This window comes from Tupaia chinensis, unplaced genomic scaffold (assembly GCF_000334495.1).
Source record: "Tupaia chinensis unplaced genomic scaffold, TupChi_1.0 Scaffold000101_1, whole genome shotgun sequence".
Classification (NCBI taxonomy): domain Eukaryota; kingdom Metazoa; phylum Chordata; class Mammalia; order Scandentia; family Tupaiidae; genus Tupaia; species Tupaia belangeri.
Window position 1 is genome coordinate 8,294,169 of NW_006159565.1, and position 14,128 is coordinate 8,308,296.

Sequence of the window (14,128 nt, forward strand, 5' to 3'; positions counted from 1 at the left end):
GGGTGGTTAAGGCAGTTTGCCTTCTTAATGTAAATTAGGCACAGTAAGACCAGAGATTCAGTGTTTAGGTGGCTTCAGTGACACAGCTAGTGGGTACTAGAGCCAGGTTTAGAAACCCTAAGGGAGGGCCTTTGTTCTAGGCTAGAGCTCTTAGCATGGTATGAGCCTATAACCTTGCTCACTTTGAATACTGTAAGGACAGACACAGTAAAGTTCACCTTCCTGTGTTGTCCATTTTTGAAGGCTCTTGGGTTTCATAGTGCAGCTCTGCTTGTCTGCTCAGCAGGCTCTTTTTTGATGAATACTTTTTATTTCCTGGAGTTCAGACTCTAAAGTCCAGGAACTCCTTGAGGGAGAAAGAATGGAGTTAGCTTCTTGGCACAGTGGTAATTTGCTACTTAAGAGAATCTGGATATCACACAGTGACTGAGGTTCAAATTCCTGGCCCCATCAGCCTGACACTTGCTGAGCACATGTGTGAGTGCCCAAGATCGGATAGACTGGAGGATTGGAGAAAGGGGATGGCAGTGCGACCACATCCTGTTGAGGGCATTTGTCTCCCTGCCACTCCTACTCATGTGCAAGCACTCTACCATGAATAAAGAAAAATAAAACAAAGAAAAAGTGGCTGGGTCTCTCGTTAACTTTCCCCAAGACAGTCAAGCAAGATGGGAGCAGGATAAGCTTTGATATGGAGTGAGGAGGGCACTTGTGTCTTCAGGTGAAACTGGGGTCCTGCCTGGTCATTAATCTTTCGTTATGTCTAGATTGCATATACTGGATAACTTTGAAAGTCTTTTTGAAATGTCTAAAACAAAATAAAACAACACATTTAATTATCTTTTCTTAGAAGTGTTTTTACAAAGAGTTGAGATAAATTTATAAAAATAACCCAGTTAAAAATAGTCTTGGGGTTCCAGCAGGTGTCATGGTGGTTGAGACATTGGACTCTTACATGACTAACTATGGTTTGAGTCCCAGACTGGTGGCTTGCTTTCTCACGTTCTCTCTCTCTGGTAAGCACATGTATCCTATAGCAAATTAAAACAAACAAACAATCAAATAAATAAAATAGACCTAGGAGTAAAACTGCTACTTTTGGACTCGTAGTCTGGTTTTTTTTTTCCTACTGTAGCATGTTGATGGTGCATCTTCTATAGTACGCAGTGAGTTATTGTATTCAGAGTGAGCAGTTGGAAAAAGTACAATAAATGATCTACATGTTAATTCTATTTATGTCATCACTTATATATTAAAGCCATGTATTTAGCAATAGTATCTCATACTTTGGGAAACATTGCTGCAAGATTGGAGCCTCTGAGATCTCAGTCAGCAAACCCAAGATCAACTGTGTTTGGAGAATCATGGAGAGAGGCCTATTAAATATTGGCACAGACTCTGTGATTATTCATAGTTCTCTTGAGAATCAGGATTAGGATTGGGTATGGTGCATGAGCATCTTCTCTGCTGTCCTGAGTCCCTGTGCTATGGTTTTGTTGGCCAATTCTTTCTTTGTCTTGAAAAAAGGTGGGTTAGGTTTGTGTTGGTGTTTGTAGCGCCCACAAGAGTTGTGAGGTTTAAAGAAATAGTTTTTAAAAATTTTTAAAAATTTAACAGAGGATGTTTATACTTGCTAAAGAAAGATAGGGAAAAAGCCTCCCCCCCCCCTCCCCAGTTGGGCGTGGTCATGCAGCAATCTGTACTTCATTTTTCCATCTGGCCAGGATTTTAGGCACATATGCACATGTTAGGCTAGAGTTTGAATTGTGTTTGGCAATGTGGGATTTGGCTCCTTAACTGCTAGGCTGTGGGGCCAGCCCTAGAGATATAGTTTATACCTTTCTTTACCTTGAACCCTTATGGGCTTTGGGGGTGGGGTGTAGATGGTTCCATAGTTGGTTAAAGAACTTTGATTAGAGGCCTAATCATCAAGAGAGTATAATGGCTCTTGTCTTGTTTCTTTCTTTTTAGGGAAACACATTGATTCAGAGCCTTTCTCTTTAGAGAAGTTTCTGGGCATTTGATTAAAAGGTGGGGACTCCCAGGATTTCTAATAGGCAGTTGTGAGTGTGCCACCAGTGAGATTTCTGAGACTCCCGAGCTGCATTATAAACAAATGGACGTATACGTATTTGGGTAGAGTGGGGGTGGGTGGGAGATAAGACCCCCCTCCCTTCAACTTCAAATCAAAAACTATCTAGGGGCCAGCAGGTGATATGGTGGTTGAGGTGCTGGGCTCCCACATGGCTGGCTGAAGTTCATGTCCCAGACCTGGCGGCATGAAAAATCACAAAAAATAAATAGATAACTGACTGACTGACTGACTGACTAAATATATGTGTGTGTATATCTATCTATCTATCTATCCACATATATATTTATTAAAAGAAGTTATCTAGCTTTCCAAAGTCTTTTTTAAGAATTCTGGGTTCTGGGGACCAGTAGTTAGCATAATAGCTGTCGCTGAACTCCCATGTAGCGAACTGCAACAAGGAGGGGAGGTGACCTTGGTTAATCCTATTGGAGGACATGAGCTATTTCTTTGTCTTTATTTTTAGTTTTGCTATAGAGTGTGTACACTCACTGGAGCAAGAGGGAGGGAGGGAGGAAGTGAGAAATCACTCTTCAGGAGGAATAGCTGTGCTACCAGCCCTCTGCATGTTTTTCAAGCTGCTGAGTCTGGAATTTGAACTACACAGTTCACCATGGGGGATCAATCCAGCGTAACCACCATACCACTGGCTGGCCCAATATTTACTATTTCTAGATCATCCGTCAGGAGAAAAGCTTTAGGAAACAGAAGATAAAACATAGTATTAAAAAGACTAGTGGTATGGGCCAGCAGGTGGTGTGGAGGTTGATGTACAGATTCCACGTGGCCAGCCAGCTTTGTGGTTCAAGTCCTGGACCTGGCGATTTGAGAATCACACCAGGTCTGTGTGTGTGCATGCCCCAAATTCCAAGAATAGAATGGAAGGGATAGTGGCATGGCCATGCCTCCCCAGAAGGGGTGATTTCTAAATTTCTCTCTCACCCTCTGGTGAACACATGCCCTATAACAAAAACTTAAAAAAAAAAAAAATTGTGATAGAGAAAGAAGCCATAGATTTTAAGCATTCCATACAGTTAGGACAATAGTTTTATTTTCTCTAGGACAATATCAGTTTACGTGCATTATCTATATATCATAGGCAAGGTCTGGTATTATAATGATAACTGACAATTTTTTTTACTATCCTAGGTGCAGGATATCATTCTGAATCCAAAGCTAAGGAATATAAACATGTATGCAAAAGAGCTTGTCAGAAGGTATGAACAGACTGTATCTGATCTAAATGTTTCTGTTTTGAACATAAAACTGATTTACCTTGAAATTCAAAATTTTAAGGTTTCGTTTATAGGAGAATATTTGGTTTGAACCACAAAATTGTGTTGCTCATATTTGTGGGGCCTTATTTCATTTTGTTTTATGTTTTTAATTTTCTGAATGATGCTTAACTCTTTCTCCAGATTAAAGTATATATTTTTAGAATTGTGGGAACATAATCATATCTCTTTTAATCTTTGTGAAGGAATTGAACTCTATAGAAGAAGTAGGGAAAACTGCTTAAAGGCAGCTAATGTGTCTTTCCATAAAGGAAGAAAAAAATTAAAAAACCGAAATGCATGTTTTTTTTAGATTATCCTGTACTTTTTTCCTTCTGTTTTTCATCATAGAGTTTGTATCATAGCAAATTCATTGTCATTGCTGTGTTTAACTTTGCCCTTATACTCAATTATGTTTTTTATCCTATGGGTTTTTGAGGTTTTGCTAAATTATTGAATGTTTAATGTGGGAGCAAGAATGGACTCGGTAGAAATACTGTTTGTTATTATTTTGATCCTGACTATATACTCTTCTAGGCTCTTTTATGTAAATAGGATGTTAATTGGGTATTGTATCCCAAGTAAATATGGGTCTCTCTCAGTTCTTTTCATTTATACATTCATACCATTTTAAAAAAAGATTATAACGGGCCAGCATTTGACATGATGTTTAAGGTGCTGGACTCCTACGTGGCTGACTGCAGTTCTAGTCCCAGATCTGGCAACTTGAAAATTATACCAGGTGCGCATGTGTGTATATCCAGAATCCCAAAAGGAGAATGGAGGAGAAGGGATTGTGGTGTTGCCATCCCTCCCTGAAAAATGATTTCTCACTTCCTCTCCCTCTCTCTCTTACTCTTTCACCCTATCCTTTTCTTTCTGTTAAGCACACATGCTCTGTAGCAAAAAAAAAAAAAAGAGAGAGGAAAAAAAGGTTTGATGAGTAATATAGTTCTTGGTTTTTGAGCTTTCTCTTTTCTGGCTAAATCCTTCTCTTTCTTTCCTCTCAATTTATGCACTAGAAGTCAGGATGATTTTATAGACCTTTGATCTATAGTTTATATTACAAAAAATATGTTTATCTTGATGTAAAAGACAAGAGTCCTTCAAAAGTTCATGGAAAATTATAATTGAAGTATAGGTTTAGTTTACTTCAAAATAGTTTTAAATCCCTGCATAGTTTTATTATAATATATATTTTCCATAAACTTTTTGAAGACTTTCCCCCTGTACATCATAGTATCAAAATATTTATGTAATTTTTGCAAAAAATTACTTCTAGTTGAAGATTTTCTCTCTCTCTCTCTTTTTAAGGTTTTTGCTATAGGACAGCATGTGTGCTTGCTGGAGAGAGACAAAGAAAGGGGAAAAGAGGAATCACCACCCAGGAAGGTGGCCACACTGCAGTTACTTCTCTTGGACTCTTAGGCATGCATGCACACATGCCCAGCATGATTTTTAAGCTGCTCTCTCTCTGGGACTCAAACTGTAGTCAACCTTTTGGAAATCCGGTTCCTTAACTTCCATGCCACCTGCTGGCCCTAACTGAAGAGTCTTATGGGCCTCTGTAACCGAGAGTCACTAGTTTCTTATAGGTATGGGTGGGGAGAGCTGTAACAGTGGGAAGATTATAGCCTAGGCCAAGATTCAGTTATTCATATAAAATATGAATTGTTAAGGTATTTGAATCTTGGGATCAGCAGATGGCATAATGATTACATCACTGGACTCCCACATGGTCAACTGTGGCTCAAGTCTCGGACCCAGTAGCTTGAAACTCAAGCTGGGCATGTGTGCCTGTGTGCCCAAAATCCCAAGGGGAGAATGGAGGAGAAGAGATTGCAGCTTGGCCATCCCCATTGAGGGTGATTTCTCACTTTCTGTCTGTCTGGCGAGTGTGTGCACCCTATAGCCAAAATCTATCTTAAAAAGAAAAAGGTACTTGAACCTCAATGAATTCATGTAATTTCATTTAACATTTTTTTCTTTATTTCTTCCATGAGAGAGAGGAAAAGACAGAAGTCAGACATGAATTGCCAAGGTCCTTATTCTGTGGTCCAACCCCAGCCTTTATCAACTTTGATCACAGACATGTGTGCACACAGCATTTATAGGGATGTCTGGGATGCAAACCCTAGACCTTCCCATGTGGGTCTAACATCGCAGTGTTGTGTTAATGTGGCACTACTCTCTGGCCCCAGAATTTATATAATTTCTATGACTGTTTTGAAGGGCCCCATAATCAACTTACTGAATTTCTTGCAATTTGCATTTTGTGGGTAGATTTTATTTTTTGCCTTAATTTGAATAATATTAAGTGAGCCATGTCATAAGTTAACCTGAATGTAAACACTTGCTTATTTATTTATTTAATTTTTATCTATCTATCTATCTATCTATCTATCTATCTATCTATCTATCACTATAGGGTGCATATACTCACCAGAAAGAGAGAGAGAGAGAGAAGGGGGGGGGAAGAAAGTGAGAAATTAACCCCCCCCAACCTCCACACACACATACTGTGCCCAGGAACATGGCCATGTTGCAGTCCTTTCTCTTCTATTATCTTCTGTAGATTTTTGGCATACATGCACATGCACCCAACGTGTTTTCCAAGCTGCTGGGTCTGGGACTTGAACCATGGAGTTGGCCACGTGGGATCTAGAGGCCTTAACTGACAGGCCAACTGTTAGCCCAATACTTGGTTATTTTAAATCTAAGGAGTTCATGTTAAAATATAGAATGGAGCTATTGATTAATTTTTATTAACTCCCTTACACTTCTTTAAGGCTTGGAAAGTTTATGAGAATGTTTGAGATGTGGTTCTACAGTGAATTCTCTCTCCCCTTGGTCTCATAGGCAATTGAAAAGCTACAGGCTGGTGCTCTTGCCACAGATGCAGTGACTGCTGCTCTGGTGGAACTTGAGGTATTTCTTTTCTCTATCTATGCTTTATTTAAAAATCTTTGTGAATTTATGCTTGTTGTTCTTGACATACATGACATGAAACTTTTGAGCTAGTCAACCATAAATTATATATCTTCTGTTTTTCAACAATATTAACAAAGTATGAAGAAGTCTGTGATGTTATTAGATTGCTTTCATTGGGGACTTTTCTGAGTAATATAAAAGTTGGCTAAATTTTTTTTTTCCTCACTTTTGTGAGACTCAGGAATACAAAAGTTAATTGTGGTTATAAATTTAAACTTCTTCAATATTTTCAGTAGGAAAATTCTTGACATTAACTCTCCCAAAGTGATATATGTTCTTCGTTCATAAAAAAAAAATTCCTGTTGTCTTGTGTCTAAAGTGAAAGGGGACGTTTCCTCATAAATCTAATAGGAGTACACTCTGAAGCCATGTACAGTGAAATGTGCCTTGTTCTAGTGCAATTATTAGGTTTGTCTTCAGTTTACTGCAGATATGGGGCAATTGAGTGACGAGGTTGTCAAATTCGGTGTAATTCTTTGTATTCTAGAGGGAGGGTCTCTCAGTTCTTTTAATCTGGAACCTTAATTAGTTTGTACAGGGGATACTGAGGACTTTAGAAAACTCACTGTAGTCCTCAAATTTAGAGAAGATAGATACAGCTGAGAGAATTAATGGTGAATAAGTATTTTTATGGTCAAGAGGACTATTTGGAGAATCACTAAGCCATGAAGATAAAACAGTGATGAATTTGAGAGAGCAGTACAGTTAAATAGACATTCCCAAATTGAGGGGATTGAGCCTTGTGTTTAGACTTTCATAGCTGGGCACTCTACCTGTCATACCTTTCCTTGTTAAAATTACCCAGGACTTTACCAGAACTCCTGTTTGTGTGTGTGTGTGTGTGTGTGTGTGTGTGTGTGTGTGTGTATGTATATATTATTTCTCTTCTTAATTGTGGAGCTGTGCTTTTAGTCATGCTTTCTAGATTTTAATCTTTCTTGGTAACACCTTCAGCTTGGTTGTAATGTGGCCAAGGAAGGTAAACATACATGGTGGACACTGGGTCTATTGTAGTTTGGTCCTTGAAGAATCTGACATGGGCCTATGTGGTGCCCTCTTATTTTGAATAATACATTTTGTACTAACTTTGTCAGTCATTAGCTATGTGTCCCTGAGTATGCTGCAGCCTGTTCTAAACTCCTTTTCCCCGTGTATAATGTGAGAATAATAATAATTCTTACTTCATAGAGTTTTGAAGACCAAGTTTATATGCAGCAACCACATAGGACAGTATGTGGCCCATAGTAACTACCTCACAACTCTTAGCAATTGTCACTGCTGTGAAATACTTTGAAAATGATATATATAGGGTGAATATTTATGGAAATTGTTAAAGTTTTATAACATTGAAGAATGGTTAATTATATGTTGTGGATAAAAGAAGAAAAATGACACTCAAAAGGAAATTGATGGACTTACTGGCAACTCTTACCGTACTCAAAACATACAAACAGGAGGCTTTCTTCTAACGTAATTCAATTAGTAGTTGAAAATTACACTCTCTTGTGTAGAAGATGATGATGTCCTAAGAATATCAATACATGAAGTCAGGGTCTGGAAAAAAAAGTAAATGAATAGCTGTGAGGGCTCTACTATTATAGCAATTATGAATATAAAATTGTATAAATTTTTTTCTTTTCAACTTAGAATAACTTTAATTTTTAGTTTTCTCAGGTCACGTTGCATATTTATTTTCATATTTCCCTATAATAAATTCTGCTTTAAAAGGGTTTACTTATTTATACTTTAAAATGATTAAAAACACATTTTGGGGGGCCGGTGGCATGGAGGTTGGAGGCACTGGATTCCCATATGGCTGACTGCAGTTCGAATTCCAGACCTGGTGGCTTGCTTTCTTGCTTTTCTTTTCTGTCTCTCTTTTTCCCTGTCTAGTCAAATTAAAAATAAAGATAATAATAATAACAAATGGAATTAAATAAATAAATAAATCTTAAAAAATTTTGGAATTGTGAGTTACTCATGAGTAAGTAAGATTTATAGTTTTGAATGATGACCTGTGTTTCTTAGTAAATGTGAATTAAAAAAATCCAAACATTCATCCTATTATTTTTTATTAGGATCCATCATGTGAATAATGGTAGCATAGGTTACTGTTGTGAGAAATTTTAGTATACTCCCCCCAACTCCTCTCTGCCATTTAATTATTAAATTTGGGGATGAATTTTAGTTAATTATCTTTTTTTAAAGAATTATTTAACTTTATTTATTATTGTTATTTTCTATTATGATTAGAGAGAAAAAGGGAAAGTGAGAAAGCAAGCCATTAGGTTCGAGACTTGAATCGCAGTCGGCCATGAAGGAGTCCAGCACCTTTAACCACCATGCCACCTACTGACCCCATTAATTATCTTTCAATATTTCTTTTTTAATGGAATCTTTGAATTATATGTCAGTAGCTTGAAGGCTAAGACTATATTAACTAGAAGAATTCTCCTGAATCCTAAGTTGTATTTGGAAGTCATGCTTATATTGTCCCCTATAGTTTCTGGCACCTTGTATAATTGTGATTCATTCTTTAATATGATAGGTTTTCAAATGAAGAGTTCAGTTGTTTTCACTTTCCCTCTCTGTGTCTCACTTTGTCTCTCTCCAGCAAGTGCATGTGCATTATCGCAGAAAACCTAAAACAAACAAAAAGAAGTCAGTTGAAGAAGTATTGTGTAATAGTCTGGGTCAGTGGAAAGATATAACAAAATTGAATTCTAATGTTTTCTTTTTTTTTCTTTTGTAGTGTTTTCTATATTTAGAAACAATGTAACTATTGGCTTGTCGGAAAACTCATAACATATTTTTTCTGTTTTTCCATGCAAAGATGTGTCATGACTTTCCTGACAACTCAATATGTTATAAACTGTAATGTGCTGAGAAAAATCCCAGAGAACCTAATTTATATAGTATGTTAAGTTTAATTTGTGAGTAAACACTTTAAACTCAGTTAAGTCTTATCCTAACTATTGAATAAATAAATACCTCCCTCTTGCCTTTGATGGACTTCTTTTTTTCTTTTTTATTATGTGAGAGAGCTAGGATGAGTGAGAGAGAGAAAGAATACCCCCCCAAAAGTCCTGGTCATGTTGCATTTCTGTTCTATACAATTCTCCCTCTCCTCAGAATTTTGGACATGTGTATACACCCCTGGCATGTAAGCCACTGTTGTTGGGAGTCCAATGCCATAACCACTCTGCCACCTGCTGGCCCCTCTGGGATATACTTTTAGATTAGAAAATCTGTATTTTTTTTTTAAAGAATTATTTAATTTATTATTATTATTTTTTAATTTGACCAGAGAGAGATAGAGAAAGACAGAAAATAAGAAAGCAAGCCACCAGGTGTGGGACTCAAACCATGGTCATCCATGTGGCTGTCTGGCACCTTAACTACCATGCTACCTGCCAATCCTGAAAAACTGTATCTTTTAAACTTTCCCAATTATGAATATAAAATTGTATAAATTTTTTTCTTTTCAACTTAGAATAACTTTAATTTTTAGTTTTCTCAGGTCACGTTGCATATTTATTTTCATATTTCCCTATAATAAATTCTGCTTTAAAAGGGTTTACTTATTTATACTTTAAAATGATTAAAAACACATTTTGGGGGGCCGGTGGCATGGAGGTTGGAGGCACTGGATTCCCATATGGCTGACTGCAGTTCGAATTCCAGACCTGGTGGCTTGCTTTCTTGCTTTTCTTTTCTGTCTCTCTTTTTCCCTGTCTAGTCAAATTAAAAATAAAGATAATAATAATAACAAATGGAATTAAATAAATAAATAAATCTTAAAAAATTTTGGAATTGTGAGTTACTCATGAGTAAGTAAGATTTATAGTTTTGAATGATGACCTGTGTTTCTTAGTAAATGTGAATTAAAAAAATCCAAACATTCATCCTATTATTTTTTATTAGGATCCATCATGTGAATAATGGTAGCATAGGTTACTGTTGTGAGAAATTTTAGTATACTCCCCCCAACTCCTCTCTGCCATTTAATTATTAAATTTGGGGATGAATTTTAGTTAATTATCTTTTTTTAAAGAATTATTTAACTTTATTTATTATTGTTATTTTCTATTATGATTAGAGAGAAAAAGGGAAAGTGAGAAAGCAAGCCATTAGGTTCGAGACTTGAATCGCAGTCGGCCATGAAGGAGTCCAGCACCTTTAACCACCATGCCACCTACTGACCCCATTAATTATCTTTCAATATTTCTTTTTTAATGGAATCTTTGAATTATATGTCAGTAGCTTGAAGGCTAAGACTATATTAACTAGAAGAATTCTCCTGAATCCTAAGTTGTATTTGGAAGTCATGCTTATATTGTCCCCTATAGTTTCTGGCACCTTGTATAATTGTGATTCATTCTTTAATATGATAGGTTTTCAAATGAAGAGTTCAGTTGTTTTCACTTTCCCTCTCTGTGTCTCACTTTGTCTCTCTCCAGCAAGTGCATGTGCATTATCGCAGAAAACCTAAAACAAACAAAAAGAAGTCAGTTGAAGAAGTATTGTGTAATAGTCTGGGTCAGTGGAAAGATATAACAAAATTGAATTCTAATGTTTTCTTTTTTTTTCTTTTGTAGTGTTTTCTATATTTAGAAACAATGTAACTATTGGCTTGTCGGAAAACTCATAACATATTTTTTCTGTTTTTCCATGCAAAGATGTGTCATGACTTTCCTGACAACTCAATATGTTATAAACTGTAATGTGCTGAGAAAAATCCCAGAGAACCTAATTTATATAGTATGTTAAGTTTAATTTGTGAGTAAACACTTTAAACTCAGTTAAGTCTTATCCTAACTATTGAATAAATAAATACCTCCCTCTTGCCTTTGATGGACTTCTTTTTTTCTTTTTTATTATGTGAGAGAGCTAGGATGAGTGAGAGAGAGAAAGAATACCCCCCCAAAAGTCCTGGTCATGTTGCATTTCTGTTCTATACAATTCTCCCTCTCCTCAGAATTTTGGACATGTGTATACACCCCTGGCATGTAAGCCACTGTTGTTGGGAGTCCAATGCCATAACCACTCTGCCACCTGCTGGCCCCTCTGGGATATACTTTTAGATTAGAAAATCTGTATTTTTTTTTTAAAGAATTATTTAATTTATTATTATTATTTTTTAATTTGACCAGAGAGAGATAGAGAAAGACAGAAAATAAGAAAGCAAGCCACCAGGTGTGGGACTCAAACCATGGTCATCCATGTGGCTGTCTGGCACCTTAACTACCATGCTACCTGCCAATCCTGAAAAACTGTATCTTTTAAACTTTCCCATTATATTATTACTTAGGCAGACTTAAAAGTTGATGTATATTCCTTAAATACTCCTAATTGGACTGAAATCTGACTTTGTATTTAAAAAGCTATGATACTGTGTGGCTTCCCAAGAAGTACACTGATCTCAATTTGATGTAGTGGATAAAGAAGATATAAGATGGAGGAAAAGGAGGTTTTAAAATTATGTATCGTGTGTGTATAAGGGGACTGCAAAACGTTTGTGGAAAAATGGAATGAAAGTAAGAATTTGTTCTTGGTGCCAAAAAATATCTTGAAATACTTGCATCGTTTTTTCATAATACACCATTTCCATGTACTTTTTGAATATCTTTGTGTGTTATCTGACTTATGCAGGTCACCTAGCCACATCACTTTTGAGCTTTTCGTAGAAACTGGTACTCTTGTGGGATGTCATTTTTCTTGTTTACCACTATAGATAAGTGATATCATCTTATGACTATCATTCTGGAAACCAGAAAGGGTATTTTCTTCATTAAAAACAAGGGAGACATGAAGAAGTTCCTAACTATTAAACTGACCAGCTTTTCCCTTTGGGGTTTTGATTGGGTAGGTGGTCACTCCCTTAAGAAAGGTGTTCTGTAGTATAGAAATGAAAATGATAGGACTCCGAAGTATACTTGGTTTGTCCTTAAACATGAAGAAGGAAATGGAAAGGTCAGTTTATAGATCTTATTTTAATCATTTATGGTTTTGTTTCATTTAGCTTTTTTGAGATTATCCTAATAACTTGATTAGAAAGTGAATTGTATTCATTAGGTAGTGCAACTCTGATCTTACTGATAGCAGAGAAGATTAATGTGAATCAATTTAGTCTTCATATCCAGGACTGTTCCTTTGGAAGACAGTTGCTTTCTTGATTGCTTTTGAAATAGTTGTGGATCACGTAATGATAGTGGACTTAAAATTCCAGACCATAATTTTGTACATTTTACATGGTGTAGATTCCCATGTGAATTTCTAACCACCGTGCAAACGGCTGGCTCCCATGTGAATTTCTTCTTTGAGGAAATTGGATATAGCTCTGGGTGAGTCATGATGTCCCCATTTTCTTAAGATTGATCCTAAAGTAGAAAATATTTTATGGATTCTGATTAGAAGCAAACTTCTCATAAAACACTTATCGAAGCTCCCTTTATACATAAACTTTTTTCCAAAAATGTATAGAAAGGGCTAATAAGGAATAATAGATAAAATGTGAATGGCAAACTTTTGGAAGGTTATTTATAGACTTATGTGAGAAAACTGAGTAGTCTAGCAGAGATTTTGAAGACCTTATTTAAACTTTGTGAAATTTTATTCAATTCGTTTTATTTCTTTAAAAAGAATTATTTATTTAATTAAATGAATTAATTTGTTTTAATTTGACTAGAGCGATTTACAGAGAGAGATACAGAGAGTGAAATTGAGCAAGGAAGCCACCTGGTACAGGACTCGAACTGTGGTCTGCCATGTGGGCCTGTCCAGTGCTTTAATCACCATGCCACCTACTGGCCCCTGTTCAATTCATTTTGAAAACTGGTTAGACAGAATACAGTGTATTAAGAATAGTGATAGGAATAGTTTTAAAATTTCATGTATTGAAAGACAGGTTACCACAGCCTCCTTTGTTAAAAATGTTTCATTGAATTTATTTGAAGTTAACCTAGTTCTTTTGCTGACTTGATTTATCCTTTAAGGCTCCCCTGTGGTTGGGGAGATAGTAATTCATAATTGAAATTGATTTATTGTCCAAATGGTCTAGCATTTATAGAGCAGAGGATATTGGGCACAAGTTTTACATTATTTTGCTAAAATCAGTCTCCTGTCTTTGGATCTTTATATAAATCAATATATAGCTTACTTATAAACTAGGAAGATCCTTTAAGAAGTAACATCTAATCCAGATGCCTGATATTTTTGGGTATAAGATAAAGAAAGATACTTACATTATTATATATTGACACCATTATATACAGTATTAGTATATATTTGCTTATATCTTTACACCCTCTTTTTATTAAAGTTTATTCATTTTTCATGATATATATGTATATATACTGTGTATGTATATATATGTAAATATATACATATATTTACATATATATACATATATAGTATCTATAGATAGATGTAGTGGCTGGGGAGAGACACAGAAGCACCCTTAACAGGGTCTCATGCTCCTATTCCCCTCCTTCCCACCAAGCCTTTTCTAGCCAGTCAGCATCATGGACAGTGGGGTATACAAGTGGACCCGGGAACTGAACCCTGATCTTACTTATGACTTGCAGCATTATAGAGCACTGTAGCACTGATGTACCACTGTGACTGGACCACTCCACATTCTCTTTATTTCCAGAGCCACTTCTGCATGTGTCTTAAAGCAGAGATTTCCAGAATGTGGATCGTTGTTGAGAAGTTCATTGTAGCTGAACCCCAACCCAGGCCTCTGTACAGCAGAATTAGGCCACACTCT

At 36.2% G+C, this 14,128-nt stretch overlaps 1 protein-coding gene across 4 annotated transcripts in view; it reads left to right on the forward strand.

The window, feature by feature from the left end:
• The window catches only part of TASP1 (taspase 1), a 312,198-nt gene that overhangs the window by 10,175 nt on the left and 287,895 nt on the right, over window positions 1-14,128 (forward strand). For 3 of the 4 annotated variants that reach the window (XR_003548591.1, XM_027770008.1, XM_006143657.3), the window contains exons 3-4: window positions 3,242-3,309; window positions 6,226-6,294. Coding sequence is in view for 2 of the 4 variants with exons in the window: in XM_027770008.1 (XP_027625809.1) it covers window positions 3,242-3,309; window positions 6,226-6,294 (137 nt within the window). In the remaining 2 variants the exon portion in view is untranslated. Of the gene's footprint in view, window positions 1-3,241; window positions 3,310-6,225; window positions 6,295-14,128 lie in introns of those variants that run through there. The other variant, XM_027770009.1, reaches the window with a different exon arrangement.